This window comes from Malaclemys terrapin, chromosome 8, assembly GCF_027887155.1.
Source record: "Malaclemys terrapin pileata isolate rMalTer1 chromosome 8, rMalTer1.hap1, whole genome shotgun sequence".
Classification (NCBI taxonomy): Eukaryota; Metazoa; Chordata; order Testudines; family Emydidae; genus Malaclemys; species Malaclemys terrapin.
The window spans coordinates 61199907-61220511 of NC_071512.1; the positions used below are offsets into that span (position 1 = coordinate 61199907).

The window sequence follows — 20605 nt, forward strand, 5'->3', positions numbered from 1 at the left end:
AAACAATTATATTTCACCATGTTTTAACTGAAGAGAATAACCAAACTAATGAAAACAAAACTAAATTTTCTAGTAGGAAACACTGTGTAGGAAACACTGTGTGTGTGTGTGTGTGTGTCTTCAGTGCTAAAGTCTGCATAAATCGACTTTAATACCCTTACTCCTGTTTAATAACACCTTATCACACCATTGAGTTTAGTGGGACTACTCATCAGTAAGTCCCTATCCAGCATGATAAAAGGTATCTCAACCTGGCCCTGAACGAGTGCTTGGAAATACAAAGGTTGCAGAACAGAGAAAACAAAAGGCACCATAGTTGTATAGCTATATACCCCCACAGGTGACGGAATGAGGGGGACAGTCAAGGAACAACTGCTTTGAACAGCATTAACGTCTCATTTGCGCTGTGGTCATCATTTGATGCCAACTAGGAATGAATGCAATTGGGACTCAGGCATCTCACAGATCCCCAGCCTCCTCTCCTTTTCCCAAGCTACACCCCTGACTCAGGCACACTGTTGCTATTCTGCAGAGCTGGAAAATGAGGAGTTCCAGCAAATGAATTTTAAAAGCTTTGGTCAATTTTTTCCCGTCTCTGCACACTTATATAGGAAGTGGCTTGTAACTAGCCCTGGGCAGGAAACTATTATTTTTCCTGGGGAAAACAATCACTGAAAACATTTTTGGGGGGTGGAGGGGGAAATGGGTGGTTTGGTTTATTTTTCCTTTGCTTAAAATGTTTCTTTGTAATATATATACTGGCACCTTAAAATGGACTTCTTTTTTGTTTTAAACCAAAACATTTTTTTGGGTTTGGGGTTTTCAAAGAAACTTGAAAAGTTTTGACAAAGATGCAAACATTTTTTTCAAAAAATGTCCATTTCATGGAAAAGCCATTTTCCATTGAGAAAATGTTTTCATGGAAATTTTTTGACCAGCTCTAACCTTATCCAGCTGGGTAACTCTTGGTATGAAGTATTTATGTACTGCATTCACGTTTATAAATTGAGATCTCCTAAAAATAAATAATGTGGAGTCCTTGGGCATATTAGTTGGGAAGACAGCATTTTGTTTCTGCCTAAAGGAAGTGTGACCATTTGCAGTTTCACAGCAGGAGGATTAAATCTCCATACCACTGTTCCAAGTTCCAGCATTTATTATCAGTGATAAAACCATTTTTCTTCATGTGAGTAGGAGTCAAATAAATCCAAAATTCTAATCCTTTTCCTGGATTAGTTTCAGCATCAATTCTGGAATAGACAGGCTGATGCCTTTACATACTTTCCTCAGTGTTTGGTTGTCTATTTACAATTAAGATCAACACACCATTTCATCACAGTCAAAGAACAGAAATCTCTTTAGTTAAAGTCAGTTCAGATCCTTTGCTTCCTCTTTTGTTTAATTACAAATGAATTTATTTCACCTGAGCTGCTGGGTTTCTGAGTTGCAAAGGTGAATTTACTGTTGATTCGTTGCCATTATAAAATAAAAAGTGTTTTTATAACTTAATTTGGTTCATAGTTTTTCAGGATGCAGCGGTAGCCAAAGGGAAAATAAAGTAGTGCACTATAGGGTATTAACACAGGCATCTGTAATGTGAGTTCCTTCATACTGCTCCACTATGGGATCTGAGCCTTGATTAAATAGACACTACTTACTTCTGGAGCAAGAGAATAGTTTAGTGACTTGCTCATTGAAGCAGGAAAGATTAGTGGCTGTGTTTGTGGGTTGCAGTTTTATGCTGTGAACTACTGTTTCACTGAACGTTTGCTAAGACCCAAATGTGAGCCTGTGTCTACACGGCCACTTTCAGCGCTAAAACTTTAGTTGTTCAGGGGTGTGAAAAAACACACACACCCAGAGCGACAAAAGTTTTAGCACTGAAAAGCGCCAGTATAGACAGTGCTTTATCACTGGAAGCCAGGCTCCCAGTGATAAAGCTACCATCCCTTGTTTGGGGTGGTTATTTTTTAATGCTGGGAGAGCTCTCCCCCTACGATAAAGCGTGACTACACTGCCCATGGCACAGTGCAGCCGCGGCTGTGCTGTAACGTGGGCAGTGTAGACATACCCTGTGTTGAGACATTTAATGCTCATTCACAGAGTCATAGATTCTAAGGCTAGAAGGGATCACTGTGATTATCCTGTCTGACCTCCTGTATAACACAGGCCATAGGACTTCCCAAAAATAATTCAAGGCATAATTTTCAGAAAAAAAACTCCAATTTTGATTTGCAAATGGTCAGTGATAGAGAATCCACCATGACCATTGGTAACTTGTTCTAATGGTTAATTACTCTGACCATTAAAAAAGTATGACTTATTTCCAGTCTCAATTTGCCTAGCTTCCATTTCCAGCTATTGGACTTTTTCCTGATAGACTGAAGAGCCTGTTATTAAATATTTGTTCCCCATGTATGTACTTATTGACTGTAATCAAGTCACCCCTTAATCTTCTCTTTGTTAAGCTAAATAGATTGAGCTTCTTGAGTCTATTACTATAAGGCATGTTTTCATTCTCATAACTCTTCTCTGAAACCTCTCCATTTATCAAAATCCTTCTTGAATTGTGGGCACGAGAAAGGACACAATATTTCTGCAGCATTAGCACCAGTGCGAAATATAGAGGTAAAAAACTTCTTCACCCCTACTCAAGATTCCTGTTTATGTGTCCTAGGATCACATTAGTTTTTTTGACCACATTGACACACTGGGAACTCATGTTCAGTTGATTATCCACCATGACCACCTCCCACCCCTGCACAAATCTTTTTCAGAGTCATTGATTTCCAGGTGTGAGTCCCCCATTCTGTAAGCATGGCCTACATTCATTGTTCCTAGAGGTATACATTTACTTTAGCCATAGTAAAATGCATATTGTTTGCTTGCACCCAATTTACCAAGTGATCTAGGTCACTCTGTATCAGTGACCAGTCCTCTTCATTATTTATCTCTCCTCCAATTTGTGTGTTATCTGCTAACTTTATCAGTGACAATTTTATGTTTTCTTCCAAGGTCATTGATAAAGATCAATCCCTGTGACCCCCATTGGAAACAGACCCACTCAATGACAATTCCCCATTTACAGTTATATTTTGAGACCTATCAGTTAGCCAGTTTTTAAACTGTTTAATGAAATTACAAAATTAGCAATGTCCTTATATTAAAGATTCAGAGATTTTAAGACGAAAAGGCACCATTTGATCAACTAGTCTGAATTCCTTTATAACACAAGGCATAAAACTTCATCCAGTTTATTCCTTTATTAAGCTCAACAATTTATGTATTCTTGAATAATGAATGGTATAATGTATATAGTATATCCCTGCAGGAATGTAATGGCACACACTACCATATACAACCAGCTAACAATAACACAACTTCCAGGTTTAGAAATAATCACCCAAAACTTAAGAAATTCGAAAACACAAGGTTGTCTAGGTCATGTTGCACATCTAATATATTCTATGGTATGCATCAATAACAGTCTATAATACTATAACTAGGCTTCACACTCCACAGGTCATTAGGCATTCCCCAGGATAAATCTGAACACAGATAGCATCCTCTGCAGAACCTTTTCTTACCCCAGTTTCCTAAACAGACTTAAGAGGTTAGCCCATTGTTTTGTCCTGCTTCCTAAAAGTCAGAAATCAGTTATCTTTCTCTGAAGTGTCTAAAGTTTGTGCCATGGCGAGGAATTATAATACTGTGTTTAAGTCACTAGACTAGGACTTGGAAGATCTAGGTTTATTTCTCAGGACTACCATCAAACTTCATATGTGACTTTGTCACATAAGCTCTCTGTGACTCAGTTGACCTATCTATAAAATAGTGATAATAATCCCTCTTTCCACCCAGCTCCATTTGTCTTGTCTCTTTACAGTGTAAACTATTAAAGGCAGGGACTGTAACTTACCAAGATCAGTGCCCAGCACAATGAAACTCTGATCACAGTTGAAAATTATAGATTAGAAATAATAAACAGTAAGCATTAAATCCACTTGCCCTCTTCTTATTTAAAAGCAAGTTTATTATAGAAAAAAAGGTGAAAATAATGAATTAAAAGGTAGCTGAACACAAACTAGTCTCAGTCTCATAACGGGTTTTCCATTCTGCACACATTTTTGAGGTATCTAATATTTTTCTGATCACAAATCAGGACAAAAAGTTGAAGTCTTGACAATTTTCACAGACCAAAAACCTGAAAAAAAAATCAGTTTCTGTCTATTGAAATGTTTTATTTTGATAATTTTCAAAAGTGTTGTTCCGGTTTTGACCAGTTTATTTTTAATAGAATTAGCTTAAATTTCAAAACAAAATGTCATGTTAGAACTAGAAAACTAGAATTTTTTTGGTTTTAAAAAATTTTAAATGAAATGTTTTGACAATTTTGATTTTTTTTTAAATCAGAAGAAGTTGAAAAATTCATCAAAATCAACCCTTTCCAGTGAAAAGTTCAATGCAATAAAATGTCATTTTCCATTGAAAAACATGTTGTGAGGAAATTCCTAACCAGCTCTAGCTAAAACCTTGCTAGGCAAAACCTTTACCTTAAAAAAAAAAAGTAGTATACCATTATCCTTTGCCCAGAAAACCCCCCCCCCCCCAAAAAAAAAAGGGTTTGTGGATAATCTCTCCATTAGTCTTTTGCCCAGTTACTGCCTGGCTTTAAGGGATGTGATTTCTTAGAATAACACCATTTGGATTGGGCTCTTTGTTAGCAGGTTCAGACTGTTCTCACTTTCAGCAGGATAGACAAAAAAAAATGTGCTTTTATCCAGCAACAGCCCTGGCATATGGAAATCATATAGAGTTTAAGATAACACTGTCTTGTATGTTTAGTACACCGTATTTCCAGACACAGCTATCTGTCACAGATACATTAAAGTGTGGTTATAGTCTGAAAAGTGACTATGTACACACATCTCCAAGAGATATGTTCCCAGGATGAATTCTGAAACCTAGCTGCTTACTTTACTGAAATAAAATATGCCTTGTTCATACTTTTTATTGCAGTTAATGTGACAGAACTAGTGCATCTGAGAATGAGCTGGATTTGATACTGGCTCATGCATTACCAAGAGTGGATACGACTTTCAAAGAAGCCAAAGTGCCTTAGAAACAGAAATCCTTGGACTTGTGCTTCTCTGTCACTTAGAGGTTTTTAAAAATCTCACTCAGTATAGTTAACTGAAATCTCAAATCCCAGAATCTTTATTACTAGGATGATGCACAAGTCACACAGACCTCTGCTTGAATTTGAGGTCTTGGGTTAAATTTTCATAGTTTTCAGATTAAGAAAAAAAAAAGAATGAAATGAGATAATCCTGTATACAATTTTGTGTGACAGCAAACCTTGAACCCACAATGCTATATTCACTGGGGCTCTTTTCAGAGTAGAACCACACGTCAGGCTTCTGTTTTGCAAGAAACTAAGTGTATAAAACCACTACATTTCCAAAGCCAACAATGTTTTCTTTTTTTAAATTTTAACTTAATTTCTTAAGTTTTTGGGTGTATCGTTAAACTATAATCTTCTATTGAGAGTCCGCTTCCACTATTTAAGTTATTGATACGTGTTGACAAGCTTAATTCCACATCTAGCAGTAGTAACAGTAGTAATACTATTTTTGTATTACAGTAGTGCCTAGAGTACCCAACTGAGACTGGGTCCCATGTGTGTGTGGGGAGGGAAATAGTATTTTCCCTGTTTTACCTATGGGAAACTGAGGCACAGAGAGATTAAATGGCTGCACAAATGACATACAGGATGTCTGTGGCAGAGCCAGCTAATGAACACAGGTCTCCTGTGTTTTATCCCAGGGATGAAACAAAACATACACACCACCATGATTGTCTCAGGCAAAAGTCTGAGTAAATGGATGGGCCTGCATTAGGATGACCAGACAGCAAGTGTGAAAAATCAGGATGGAGGTGGGGGGTAATAAGAGCCTATATAAGAAAAAGACCCAAAAATCAGGACTGTCCCTATAAAATCGGGACAGCTGGTCACCCTAGCCTGTATTCTGTTCTGAAAGTCAACACATTCAGGATTCTACCCAAGGGGAAGCACATTCCAGAGACAAGGGCCCTCCACTGTAAACCCCTAGCCACCAATTACACAGACATTGAAAACTAAGAATGCTAAAGAAGCAGAAATGTAAACTGTCAGGGCAGTACATGAGGAGGAAGCAGTTCCTCCGATAGTAGTGCTTTACAGATATTTATTTATTGATAGTCTTTTCTATGGTGATCATCACCTTGGTATGTTCATAACTCACAGATATAACTGAGTTTATCCTCATTTTACAGATGGACAAACTGAGGCATGCAGAGGTTAAATGATTTGCCCAAGGTCAAACAAGGACTCTGTCGTAAAGCTAGGAATTAAACCCAGGTCTGCCAAGTGGCTTAATAAAAAGACAACGTCAAGACCCATATCAAAATCCTGAATTACATCCAGAGTCGAACAGGAAGATAATGTATTCTTTGGAGCATAGGTGTAATATGGTCGCTATGGTTAGCACTGCTACGTACATGGGCTGCTGAATTCTGCATAAGCAATGGATTGTTAGACATCTTCCATTGTAGCCCTACATACGGCATATTGCAGTAATCTAGCCTGGAGATAACAAAAAACGTGGGTAACTGAAGTGAGGTCTACCTCAGAAAGAAACAATTACAAGGTTTGCACCGCAATGAGATAAGAAAAGGTTCTTGTGACCAGCACTGCAAGGAACTTCAAGAGCTGTCAGGGATCCAGAAATACCCCCAAATCTCACTGGCAAAGCCCCTCAGTGATAGGGGAAGGCACCTTCCAGAAGCTACTTTCTGCTGTCCCTAACGAGCCAGTATCCTTCCTGATCCTATATAGACTGAAATTCTCTCTTATGCGCATACACTCTCTCTCTCAAATGATGATAATTCACACTGACTGAGAGACCCATTGGAAATGCTTGAATTTTAGAAACTGGTGAATGAGCAAACTAGCAATAATAAAAGCAAGAGTAACACACTACAGAATGTACATATCCATCTATTGCAAGCAATGTCCTCTTTTAACAAATTTCATAGCTCCAAGTGCAGCATGTTTTTAAAATAAAATAAATAAATAATAAATAATAATAATAATTAATCAGACCTTAGTATCATGAGACCTCACTACAGCATTTCTAGCTTTACACCTCTGCTGAGAAACAGGGAAATGTTTGCAAAAAGAACAGGAGTACTTGTGGCACCTTAGAGACTAACAAATTTATTAGAGCATAAGCTTTCGTGGGCTACAGCCCACTTCTTCGGATGCTTGTATCAATTAAGAAATTGTTCTCTATTAATATTTTTTTAGTGTACTGGTTTATCCAGTCACTGAATTTCCATTGTTGATATATGCCTTGGTTCCATCTGGCCATGGAATTTATATGATTGGTTCTTTAGTTATTAGTGCTCTGTACTGTATTTTGGTTTTATTATATAGAATCTACTGCAGATGCTTTTTGGAAGGCACCCTATAAGTAGTTTGAATAAAACATTAAAGACAATTATCTGTAACAGGTATTGCTGCTGTGTAGGGTTTCAAGACTTTCTAATTAGAAAATCTTTTTCTGTGATCAGTAGCTAGATTTATTCCTATTTGCAACATCCAAAGTCACATTAATCAAAAAAGACATAACTTATTAATCTACAGGCCTGTCTTAGTTCTTATGCACTATAGTTTGTTCAGAATTACTTCAAATTGAGAGATTCCTTGTAAATTTATTGATTATGGTATTTCCTGAAGTCTGAGATTCTGTCAGTCTTTCATATATTTGTAATATGGCTGGTGCTTTTGACTTTAAACTGTATTGCTATTGAGTCAAAAGTGTATACATTTTGTCACCCTGATGAATTAATATTCATTACTGAAGGCCCGATATTCTGTCCTCAATGCACAGGGGAGTTATGTGCTCAACTTCTGTAACTGTTAGTGGGATTTGCATGTGCAGTTTTAAGAACATATATAGGCCCCTGAAAATATCTTTTTTCAATATTGTTTAAATAAACTACAAATTAGATGTATCAGAAGGTAAATTTTGGTTTGGAGCCCATGCTGATTTTGGTAAACCTTCAAGAGAATTATTATTATCTGTAACAAGCATTTTGAGACTCTACTGTGAACCCAGCAATCAGAGAGTAGAAATGCTTTTTAAAGAATTGTTTTACTTCACAAAGGCCTCTGTTGGAAGGAGTTTGGTCTGTCCGTTAATGTTAATAGTTTTACTAGTACATTAGAAGCTACGTGCTCACAGTTCATAACCAGCATAATGATTAGCACATTCTATAGAATCAATCAAAGCCAAGAAGATGATAAAGATTTGAAGTCTGGGGCACTGACCATCAACTTAAACCAAATATATCAGGAGAAAATGACAAATAATTAACACAGAGTGAAAATGTTGGGTATCTATTTGTCCTTTTCATATACAGGAAACATACAAATACTTGTGTATACTAAGATAACTCAGACCTTCAAACCTATAACTGTGGCAACATAAAAACAAGGTACTGCTGCTATCTAGTTCTTCTCCCTATTGACAAAAATTACACTTTGCACAATATGTCCTTAAGCAAAGTATGAATATTGACACTTAAGATGTACAAAAACCAGATGTAACCATCATATATAACCAAAGAAAACAATTCCTGAAAATTACAGCAATTTAATATGGGAGATGACCACTGAGCTAATAGCAATAAAGAATGAGAAAGGCTGGCTAAGGCAGAAGTAGAGAGGAGTGAAACCATATAATAAAAATCCTGATTCAGATACCAAGATAAATCCATGTAATTGTTATTTCATTTTCCTAAAATGATCATTTATATTGACTTGTCTACATCTTGAATAAAAGTGACAGTATAGGCAGGGCATTCAAAGGAAAATGAAAATGAATGGCAAATGAGAGAACAAAGACACAACTAACCAAAATCTTCAAAGAATTAATGATAATGACCTGATTTCATTTCCAAGATCCTGGCAGTCCAGCCTGCTGACTGGAGATCAAATCTATTATTAGTGTTAAATAGCTCTTATGCTATTCTGGTGGCTTCATGGAACTGTTAAGTTAAAGCCTCTTTTATATTTTTAGGGCAATTTAAATGATTTCATAAACTCACTAACTGGAAATTTTGATACTCGGAATTCTCTAAATAAATCACCTCAGTTCTAGGAAAACCTAGCCTAGGATGTAAAATGTATCCTTACTCAAAACACTGATGTTTTAAAACAACCCTATTCTGGAAGCAGATCAGAGTGATTATAAAAGTAGGGGGTGGGGGGTTGGCATTCATTTGTTTATTTAGTTTTTTTCCCCTCATCTGAGTTTCGCTTGTGATCTTGAAAATTCCTGTCTAAAAAGAGTATTACAAACTAAGAGAGAACTAACTTTCCTTTGGTTAAATACTCCAAACAAATAGGAAGAAATAAAAAGAGGTATTGTCAAAACACAGATCCTATTGTGTATTAAAAAAAAGACAGAAGGCAAGGTTGGCAGTGATATTTTGTTTTGTTGCCAAACAGAAACACACTTGTGCTCTTCTCAAACAAACTGACTCCTGAGAACACTTCTAATCCTGCTGGCCTAGCCAACTGTATGGTCCAGTGTATCCTATCCAGCATTAACAGTTGTTTATCTCATTGAAAGAGAAACTCTACCTTCCTTCTACATTCAACACCAATAATTTAAGGGCTTGTCTACACAGCTAGTTACTGCATTGCAAGCCAGGATATAAATCTACCGTACACCAGCTTCCCACACAGTAAGATCCCGTGTGGACACTGCTACAGTGCAGGGGAAGTCCTGGAGAGAAGCTCAGCATACCACTCTTTGAAACATTAATATTTCCAGCTGCACTCAGGGACTTTCCCTGCATTGTAGGAGTGTCCAAGCAGGACGTTCCTGTGTGACAAGCTGGTGCGCTGTAGAATCACACTCTGCTGTGTAGACAAGCCCTTAGACTTAGACAACATGACATAGAGGGTGGGGAACAGGGGGAAGAAGCTGTGCTTTGGCCTGATTCTGCCTTTATTGAGATCCAGATCTGGATAAAATGGGATACAACTGAATTTGGTAGGATTAGGCTCGTTGTTTTTTTAGGATTCAGTCCTACGAGATGCTGAGCACACTTATTTTCTTTGAAATCAGTAGGATCTGTAAGTGTTCAGCACCTCTCCAGATCTGACACTTTTTGCCATGATGGAATTACCAATACCCTGTGTAAGGGACATATCAGGGACTGAACTGTCTAAGTCACAATTTTGTCCCTAGTTTCCTCCTTATTCCAAGAGAGAAGGAATCTGTGACCGCCCTTTACCTAGGGCAGACTACTTTGTCTTCCGTGACAGTTCTGCTATGTTGGCTGGTATACTGTGAGGACAGAGCTAAGGCTCTGCCAATCTCCAACCCTGCCTGCCTGTCTCCATTGGATGGGAGGAGAAGTAGAGGCCTCTCGTGGTACGTCTACACAGCAAGTAGGATCTATGGCAGTGAGTTTCAGAGCCCGGGGCTACAAAATCAGGCTTGACGGGCTATGATGCTAAAATTAGATGTGTAGATGTTCAGATTGGAGTTTGGATTCTGAATCACACGCCCTCTCCCTAGGCTTCAGAGCCTGAACTCCACCCTGAACCCAAACATCTACACACCTAGTTTTAGCACCACAGCACGATCCCGAGTCTGTAGGCCTAGGCTCTGAGACTCACTGCCACAGGATCCTGCTTGCTGTGTAGACATACTGTGGGAGTGTGATGTCTGCCATACAGGTTATTCCATACAGGGGAATAACAGGGGCAACTCACACCCCCTATGTGCCTGTGTGAACACATACCACAGGTCAGTACCGAGTCCTTTGAAACTGTTGGTTGTTTGTATTGCCAGACATTTATAATTCAATGAATGTTCTCTATGAGAAATGTGTCCAACTTGTCCATTTTTAATTCTCATTTCCATCTGGTATCTTTCTAACCTTTTTACTATAGGTCTGTGCCCTCCAAGGGTTTGCCCACACAAATATGTTGAGAAATGCTTCTAATATATATTTGGTGATGGAAAGCAATAAAAACATCACTGGCTAACATACATAATTCTTAAGGGTTTTTAAAAAAAAGCAATGCTTCCTTGTGAGGGGAAATCTGCATTTGAAAATGTCTTCAGAAGTAAGTTTAGGAAATAAAATAATTAAGCTCTTCCAACCATGTTCAAGCAAATGGTGCTTCTTCACAAGAGTAGCCGCAATTAAGTTAATAGTTTTACTCATGAGAGTAAAGGTCCTGGATCAGGTCCCTATGGTCTGCAGTTTAAAATAATTTTAAAAAATGGAAGCAACCAGCACCTTTGAAAATCAGACCCAATGTCTATAAATTAACAATTATATTTCTTCCTGGCCCAAAGATGTGCTCTGTCAGTATCCATTTCTGTTGGCTTCTTTCAGCTACAGATTTCAACACAAGAAGTGCTGCTGTTTTCCCCCTTAAAAATTTCATTCATATTAACCAGTGGTGCTCTTGAATCAACAATTTCAGTGAAACTACTCATGTGAAGAAAGGCTGAAGGGTCAGGCCATACATCCGTAAAAGGGAAAGTTTAGGATATACGTGCACTGACAAAGAATGATATAACCCCAGATTTATCTCGAGTCTTAGGCTTCTACCTTCCAACCAATCTATGTGTCTATCTATCCATACAAGATTTTTCTAAGGTGCGTCTCACTGTAATATCTAAGAACCCGAGGTTTACATCTACAGCAGTTTCCAGTTACACTGGGTGTGTGACCAGCCACACAGAGTTGACAAAACAGAGAGAGTTTTGAGTTGGATGTGGAGACTTTTCTACCATATAGAAGGTCCAAATAATGTTTAATTATTTTGTAACTGCTCAGTGTGGCTTTTACTAGGCTTTCTGTAGACTCATATGGGGCCTAGTCCAAGGCCCTTTGGAAACAATGGGAGTCTTTCCATTCATTTCCATTCTGATCCATAGTTATATTTGTATTTGATTGTCTTTTATTTTATTTTCTCTTTTTCTATACAACTGTCAATAAAATATTCCTTTGTTAAAGACAGGTGAGTATCTGAACTATTAGCTGGACTCAGTATTAGCTTATGGAGTTTTTTGGGCTTGACTTTGCAATACTTACGTTGAATTAAAGTTACACATGAAGTAATATTACTGGACTTGACTCATTTGCCTGGATTTGTCTTTGATTTGCCAAAGACCAATCTGGGTAATGTTAGAGCAGAGGTGATGGGTTATGAGACAGAAAGGATGGGACATTCTGGGCATTGAATGCACTGCCTCATGGAGCTGCACTGCTCCAGAGGGAGCATTGAGACGTATTTATCCACAGAGCTCTCAAGTGTGCAGGTTTAGTAAATCCATTACTACACTCTTTTTATAGGGTACCCTATCCTCCCCATAACTGGCTCCATGGGCTGGTGCATGCAGCAGAAACATGGCACTTCTGTTGTCTTTGTCACTTTAGGTATTCAACAAAGTTCCACCCGTCTCACTCCTCCAAAAACTTGAGCTGTTCTTCTCCTAACCTGATCTGTGAGCCACTGGATTTAGAATGAGGAATTTGTGCATTCAGTAGACTATTCCTTGGCACACCTTCAGAGAATGATGATCCCCCTCTGAATATTGTATGCTTTTTTCCAATCAGGCTGAATGGAAAATTCCCTAAAGGAAATGGACCAATTATGATAAAAGCCAAAAGCAATTTACCAATGCAGAGATTCTCTGGAAAAAGCAGACTGGACTGTTTCTGCTGATTATTCCCCTTTGAAACTGCAATTGTGGAGAGTAACCATGTTTTCCCTGAAGTGCATTTATAATCTCAGTTCTCAGTGTCTAGCAATGACGTGCATGCAGTGCAATGTACAAGCAGCCAGAGCTTCAGCAGAGATGAAGTCAGAGGTTCCCTACTTTCATAAAGCTGCCTAAAAGTACACTAATATCTGAGCACAGTTCATTTTTCCTATAGCTTCACAGTGTAATTTTATTCAGTTTTCCTTCCAATCACTTTGGTCATGTTCCCCTTGCCTATCACTACCATTCTGTTTTATTTATTGTGGGGTTCAGGGTGCGTGTGTTAGCATTAAGGACAAAATAAGGAACAATGGGAATGCACAGAAACTGAGGAATTAGGGTTTTCCCCTGCATTCTGAAGAAGCTTTTTTTTAATTCAAGGAAAGGACATTTCTGGCCCTTCTGCTTAAAAAGAGAACAGTCACAGTAAAGCCTAATTAGAAGTAGTAATGTCTTGTAAAGTCTTCAGCCTGACAAACTGAAATAATAGCACCAAGAAAGGTATAAAGTGACCTTAGTCATTTGAAAGGGATGCTATCAGAAATTTCTCCATACTTTCCATCATGCTCACGGCAGATTGGGATAGGCTTTGTGTCCAAAACAATACACACCTGACATTTTATTACAGAAACGTCATTATCCATTATTTAATGTAGGTACGGGAATTAATCTCTCTCATCCCCCTAAAATCTCTGGCTCAACAATTCAGATCAGCCACAAATTGGTAGCAACTAAAAGCTGTTCCTGTCTGATGTTCATTGTATCTTATATTGGTCTCAGTACTGCACCCAGTGTACTAGGTTTTCACAATCCAACCAACAGTTAGCATTATTAGCACTCTCATCAGAGTGGTTATGGGCGTTATAGACACAGAGATGGAACCACCTCTTTAATCTATGGGTGATCCATCCAGCTCATTGTTCAGCTACATTGGTAGGGCAGTGAAAGACAGCTTGTGCTGCTGCTAGTTGTGTAGTTGAGTGATCACTGACTGTTTAAGGATATTTCAAGACATCTGCTTTATTCTGTGTCCCTTTCCAATGCACTGGGCATAACAAGAGCTTCACAGCACCCTGCACAGACTCTCTGTTTGGGAAGCTCAGCCTTTGAAGGCACAGTCCCCAATACTACATTTGACTTCAGTGGGGACTACCTGTATGAGCAAGTGCTAAAGAACATTATTAAGAACTGCATAATCTGGCTCTTAATGTTGTTTACTTCAAATTGTAGGTTAGAAATGAATTTAGAGTACATCAGATAAAGCAGTATTCTTTACCATGGAAGTATTTGTTAGGTATAACATTATTTTTTTATTCCTTAATTGCACCCCTGACCCAAAAACAAAGAAACACAACATCTTCATTAGAAAAGGGCATTTAAAAAAATAGGATGTTAATTTCATGTTGCATAGAATTCTACAGGTTTGTGAGAACCTCAGCATTTTTATTATTATTATTTTTGGCCAAAATTGTCTGTGAATTTCTATTGCTCATTTGTTAGCAGTGACTAAAACTGTTTAACAAGTTAATTCATATTTTAAATTATTCTCCTTCTGACTAAATTATCTGTCATTACATTATCAGAATAAAGCCTTGTGCAATAAGTAGAAAAGAAAAAGAGGAAATAATCCTTGCTGGTACATCACAAATTTTGGAAGGAAACCATCAGATTACAGTAGAAAAATCACACGATTCCTACTCAATCTAGCAAGGAGCTCTATATGACCCAAGTAAGTGTGCAGGTCCATGATACATAGTTGTAATGTTCTAAACAATCCAAGAAAGAATTATCTTTACACCTGCTTTCCCAATTTCCCAATCACTCTTTCCATATCTGGCATTTCTCTAGTCTCCTTTTGTTTGGTTTTTGATCCCTCTTCCCTGCCTGCTGATTTGCATAAGTAACACTGTGTATTATGTGAGTATACAATAACAAAGCACAAACTTGAAATTCCTTAACAAAATTTTTAACTTTTATTCAACACAGAAAGACTATTCCATAAATATCAGTACAGCAATCCAGCTAATTTAGAGGCCAGCACACTTCTCCAGAATCAGTCCAGGTGCTTTTCTGCACAGCTCTGTCTGTAGCTTAATTGTAGTAAATTCCACAAAAAAACAAAACAACTGCAGTAGTTAAATCTGTCCATGGCATGCGTGGAACTTCCTACTGGAAATTATAGGGCATATCATTCTGCAGTGCAGAAAATGACTACCGTCTATACTCGTTCATAAGCCAATATTTTTAGTAAAAAAGGGAAGCACCAGAGAAAGGGGTCGGCTTATGAATGGATATAGAGAGGGAGAGGTGGGACACAGCCCCTCCCCCCAACAGAGGGAGCAAGGAGAAGCAGCACAGCCAGCAGAGCCAGAAGAGAAGAGGCGGGGCCAGAGTCTCTCCGCTTCTGGCCACGCTGCTCTCCCCCCAGCCTCCGAAGCAGCTGCAGCTCCGGCTGGCAGGCTTCAGCCGTGCTGCTTGGCCCCGCCCCCTCCCCCCCCCCCAGAGCAGGCTGCAACCGCGCCACCTGTCCCAGCCCGCTGGAACATGCTGCAGCCCCGCCGCCCGGTCTGGCCCGCTGAAGTAGGCTGTGGCCGCACTGCCCAGCTTGCCGGAGCAACTCCAGCCAGGCCAGAGACTTCCTTCCCTGGTCCTCCCCAGATAAGGTGGGAAGGGATGGGATGGGGAGAGTGTGGGGGTCCCAGGCTAGAGGTGGGGTCATGTAGAGGGTGGTCATAGAGGTTACTATCCTGACCCCCAGCTTCTCCCCCCCAAAAAATTTCCCCACCAGTTGCTGTCCCAGCCCATAAGGGTAAGCAGCTGGTGCGCCGGGACACTTTGTTTACTTAGGTTTACCTCCGTGCCTGCGGACGCTCGAAGTAAACAAACCATCTCGGACCACCAGCGGCTGATGGACCAGGAGCCAAAGTTTGCTGACCCCTGTATATGAACAGGTCATAAAATTTTTCCATTTTTACTTATCCATCTTGGGGGGGTCAGCTTATAAACAAACTGGCTTATGATCCAATATATAGGGTACTTTTTAGTGGCACAATCTATAACATTAGTTGTGATACTGTATTGTTCTCTGGTTCCCGTAACCAACGGGAATTCAGTGAATTACATGTGTGCTAGCTTCCAGCCCTGTCCTATTGTTGAAGGAGTTGAAAGCACTCTGTACTTTTGCAGAATCAGATTACGTGCCTATGTACACACACACAGAGATAACTGATCCTTAGTTAATGGATTAAAATATAACAACTTGCCAAGCACTAACACTGTTCTTCCCTACTTCACGTACCTGTTTTATTTTCACTAGCCATTATACTCTCTAAAAACTAAATAAAGAGGTGGTAGAAATTACATCTTTTTCCTTCAGAAATGTGCCTGTTCTGCTTAGGTTAGGAACCTTCTATAAAAAATGGATTCAGTTAATATGTACCACTCACACAGTACCAGCCTTTGGCTTTATCTCTATGATTTATACCAGTAACTTTCATAGCAAGGTGAATACTCCTTTATAGTGACAAGAGAGTGATTGTGCAACATGATTCGTTCTCTCTTTACTACATGGACATACAAACAAAATTAGGAAATAAGGAGAAATTAGGAACATCAGCCTAGAATCTTGGTGTTTGTACCTGTAGAATTTAGAATGTAGGGGTCTGGAGATTTTGAGAAGTGTTTTAGCCCAGAGCATGACTTTCTAAAATGTAGGCAGGTTATGTAGTTTGGGAACCCGGTGGATGATGAAAATTAAAATGATAAAAATGGAAGCTCAAGGAAATTAGATCATATTTTGGGCTTAGACTTGTCTAGACAGTACCTAGACAAAACATCTAAAATCGATCCATTCTCTGACATGAGATAGATTTGTTTGAAAACCATCAAATAACTGGAGATTCTTAGTCAATGAATATTCTTGAGTTCAATTGTATAACACTGTTTTCAGGCAATAGTTATTATCAGACAACCACAAAATGCTCCCACAGAGCTCCCTCATTCAGCACCGCCATCAAGCTTATAGCACTAGTCATAGTAAAATCCTATTCTTCTCGGTATTTGACACTTCAGTGGTCTTTTAATAATTCTGTATTTTTGTGGGCATTTAGGGCATGATCCTGCTCCCATTCAAGTCAGTGGCAAAACTTCCACTGGTTTTAATGATACAGGATCATGTCTTTACTCTCTAGCATTTTACTGTTTCTGTAAATATGCATTAAATGGCTTTATTTAAAGATCAACAAGATAAAATGAATGATCTCTTTTTATTCTGAACATGATTGTAATAGAAAATACTACACTGAAAGCAAAAATATTCCATGGGAAAGAGAACAGAATTTTAGTCATAGCATAATTTTTCTGCTTTTGGAAAACAAAAATCATATGTTGTGCTCTCCTCCTGGTCAAACACCATCCACAAGAAAAAAGGGCACCATCATTTTTGAACAGTAGTTAAATATGTCACAGAATGCAGGTTTCCAGCAGCTGAACACTTTTACTATGATTATTTTATTTAAATGTATTTATATGAGCATCTGGTCAGCTTTAGGCTGTTGCTGATTAGACAATAACTGAGTAGAGCAGTTGTTGTGTAAGGATGTGGGATGTGGCTCTAGAGATCAAATGGGTCACTTTCCATATTGGCTGGTGGGGCTGGACTGCAGAGATAGAAAGTGAGCTGCTGCCTGCTGCAGCTTGTTGTGCACCTACAGTGCAGAAACCTACCTTCCAAAATACAGGTTGACTTTTAGTCTCTGCTCCTACTCCCTATATGCTAGCAGCTGCTCCGCACAATACCCAAGGATTCTATTACCCTCGTCTGTGGAAAGAGCCACTGAAGGAGGACTCTGGTGAGAAATGAACTTCACAAGGAACACTTCAAACTATTTGCCCTGAATCACTCCACCTATTCCATCACTGCTGTGTTATAAGGGCTATGCCAGCCAGCAGTGCTCCCACAACCTCCTCAATGAAAAGGGTTCCAGCATAGAAGAGAATCATACATAAAATAATTCATTCTCTCAGCCCATTTCATCCCCTCCTCAGCCATCATCAGCAAGCCCTGGAGAGCCTTTTGGGGCTGATGTGGATGTGATGACAAGAAGGCAGCTGACACCACCTCCCTTTAACCCTGGACATGGTAGGTCACATTCATTCAGGAAATACAGAGGGTTGTCAGGCAGGAGGAGAGCAATTAGGCACCACATACCTTTATCTGTGACAGTCCATAGAAAATCAATAGGGATTAAAAACAACCTTTATTTTAAAAAATTCTCCAATATTTTACAGTATTTCCCCATATTTAACATTGGTTCTGAACAACTTATGAAGGGGGTGGTAGTCTTATAAGGAAATCTTAGTGTTAGGTTTCTTATCTGGGGAATTGATATTCACAGGGTACTGTTTCTTGTTGATCAGCAGTAGCAATTTAATGTTCTACTCCTCTGTTTTGCCTGCCTGCACATTTCTTGAGGGGAGTAGGCATGGTATTGAAATATACACGAATCCTGCTCTCTGAGGGATGGAGCAATGTAAATACACCCACAAACTTAAACAAATATGACAGGTCTGATTACAGATCTGCCAGACTTGACAATGTTTCTGTAATGACGGCTCGGAGAAGGAGGAAAAAAAAAACACAAAAAAATCCTTCTCAGATTCTTGTAGTCCTAAAGGTGGTTGGACATAGTACATTCTCCATGACCTTATTGAAAGGATTAAACTAAAATACACTTCTTTCATTTTGTTACCAAGATAATGTTGGTTCACTGTTGACTAGTAGAAAATAATATAAATAAAATACATTCTTTCAGACTTTATATTATTGGCTTTGATGGCTGGCTCTTAAAATGCAGTACATATCGAGTGCTGCTATTCAGTTGAGACAGACTACTTTATCAGTGCACATTTCTGAATCACATTTTATTGCAAAATGTTTTTAATTCCTCTTTCTGCTGCAGGAGATCCTACAGCAAAATTGACCTGCAACACAGCGCCCTCTGGTGAATGCACAGAGAAAAGGAAAATAGGCCAGGTGTTTTAAGATACAAAATGTATCAGCTTCAAAATTCTAAACAAACTTATAATAAGTTACCAGTAATTTGATTGAACACTGGTAAAATAAATAAATAAATATTTTCCTTTTCTCTAATACACGGCTTCCTGTTTACAAAAAAGCTGGAAACTGCCACAGAACAATCTGTGCAGAACAGGTACCTGTGTAAACCATTTTATGGGCTTAAGTGCAGATAGGGGGGCTGAATTATGGGAGAAGCTGACAGATGGCCTGTACTGTATTTGTTGAAGCCTCCTTCCCTTGGCTGGTGGAGAACTGTTTGTCTATGTCCAGAACATTAAGAGAGAAAAATGTCTCTTCTGTCAGACTTCCCTCCTTTTCCCTTTGTATCATGGGCCCCCCTTTCCCCCCTCCTTTCTCTTTACCCATAGGCTCTCTACCATCCCATTGTATTCTCCCTTCTACTTCCCATTTCATTTTTAAAGATAACATATTTGTTAATATACATCTTGAATTGTTTACCTTGTCATAGTGACAAGAACAATGTAGCTCTTAGTTGACTCAGCAGAACAGAGGATTGGCAGGCTGCAGACAATCAGCAAAAGCAATTCTGCAGTGAAACCTGCATTTTCAAAACTGGCCTCTAATTTTGGGTGCCTCTCTTTTTGTCTATTCAATCATAATCAGGCCAACCAAATGCCTGAATTCAGAAGGGCTGAGCACCCACAGCTCCAGTCAATAGCAGCTGAGGGTGCTCCGCATTGTGGAAAATCAGGTCCTAAGGAATGAAGAATCCAAAATTAAAAGCTGCTTTTGAAACCATGGACCTACCTATATTTAAAATCTTTGAGTCATTTTAAGCTACCGATACTGAGGCTGGGTGAAATCCTGGCCCCACTGAAGTCAATGATTTGTCATTGGTTTCAATCAATGTAACTACTTGAGAAGCAAGGTACTATTCTGGTTAAACAAGGGTGCTCTGATCTATCCCTCAGCAATTAGGGAAGAGAAATTAATGTCTCAGGATATTATTGGGAGTTAACGTTACTTTGCAGGAGAGCCCAGGAATTTCAGGAAGACATGGTTGCTGTCAATTATTTCCAGATCAACTTTATCAGTCACCAAAATCTCTTAAAACAAGACAAAAACAGCATAAGCAAACATTTCCATAATATATAATGCAAAAATGGCCCTACATATATTTCAGCAATTAATTAGTCTATGAATTTGTTCCCACATCTGACACTTTCCCTTAAAAAACAAACAAACTCTTATTATGTACGTATAACTTCTAAGGATGAAATCTCTGTAATTGCCTTCCCTTTGCTTCATACCTGTAAATCTTGTATCTTGTGCTAAATCCCTGTCGACTTCTGTCCACAAAATCTGTGTATTCCTGTGAGCGATGGAAGGGTCCCTTATCAGAGAGGAGCCAGTCGAAGGAGCTTGTGGCATGCTGATCCGAAACGGCAGCAACCGCTAAAACCCAGCAATGAAGACTCAGTGCTATCCACTCCCATAGAGCCATCAGAGAGAACAATTCAGCACCACCACTGCATCGCCATATCATGCTTCCACTGTGGGCTTAGAGTCTTCATTCTCTTAGCTTTCCCTCAACACCTAGACAAAATATACAGTCAATTAGATAAGTACACGCTAGTCATTCCTTGGAAGCAGATACAAGTTTCCTTTCTTTCATCTTAAAGAGACAGTGGCCTCTATTTTTATTACATTTTATATTAGCATA

The 20605-nt window shown here is 38.9% G+C and overlaps 1 protein-coding gene across 5 annotated transcripts in view; it reads right to left on the reverse strand.

The window, feature by feature from the left end:
* Nucleotides 1-20605, reverse strand: part of BRINP3 (BMP/retinoic acid inducible neural specific 3) — a 326305-nt gene that overhangs the window by 281435 nt on the left and 24265 nt on the right. For all 5 annotated transcript variants that reach the window (XM_054036464.1, XM_054036461.1, XM_054036465.1 and 2 more), the window contains exon 2: nt 20193-20478. In XM_054036464.1, the coding sequence (XP_053892439.1) occupies nt 20193-20428 (236 nt within the window). In that variant the 5' untranslated portion in view covers nt 20429-20478. The remainder of the gene's footprint in view (nt 1-20192; nt 20479-20605) is intronic.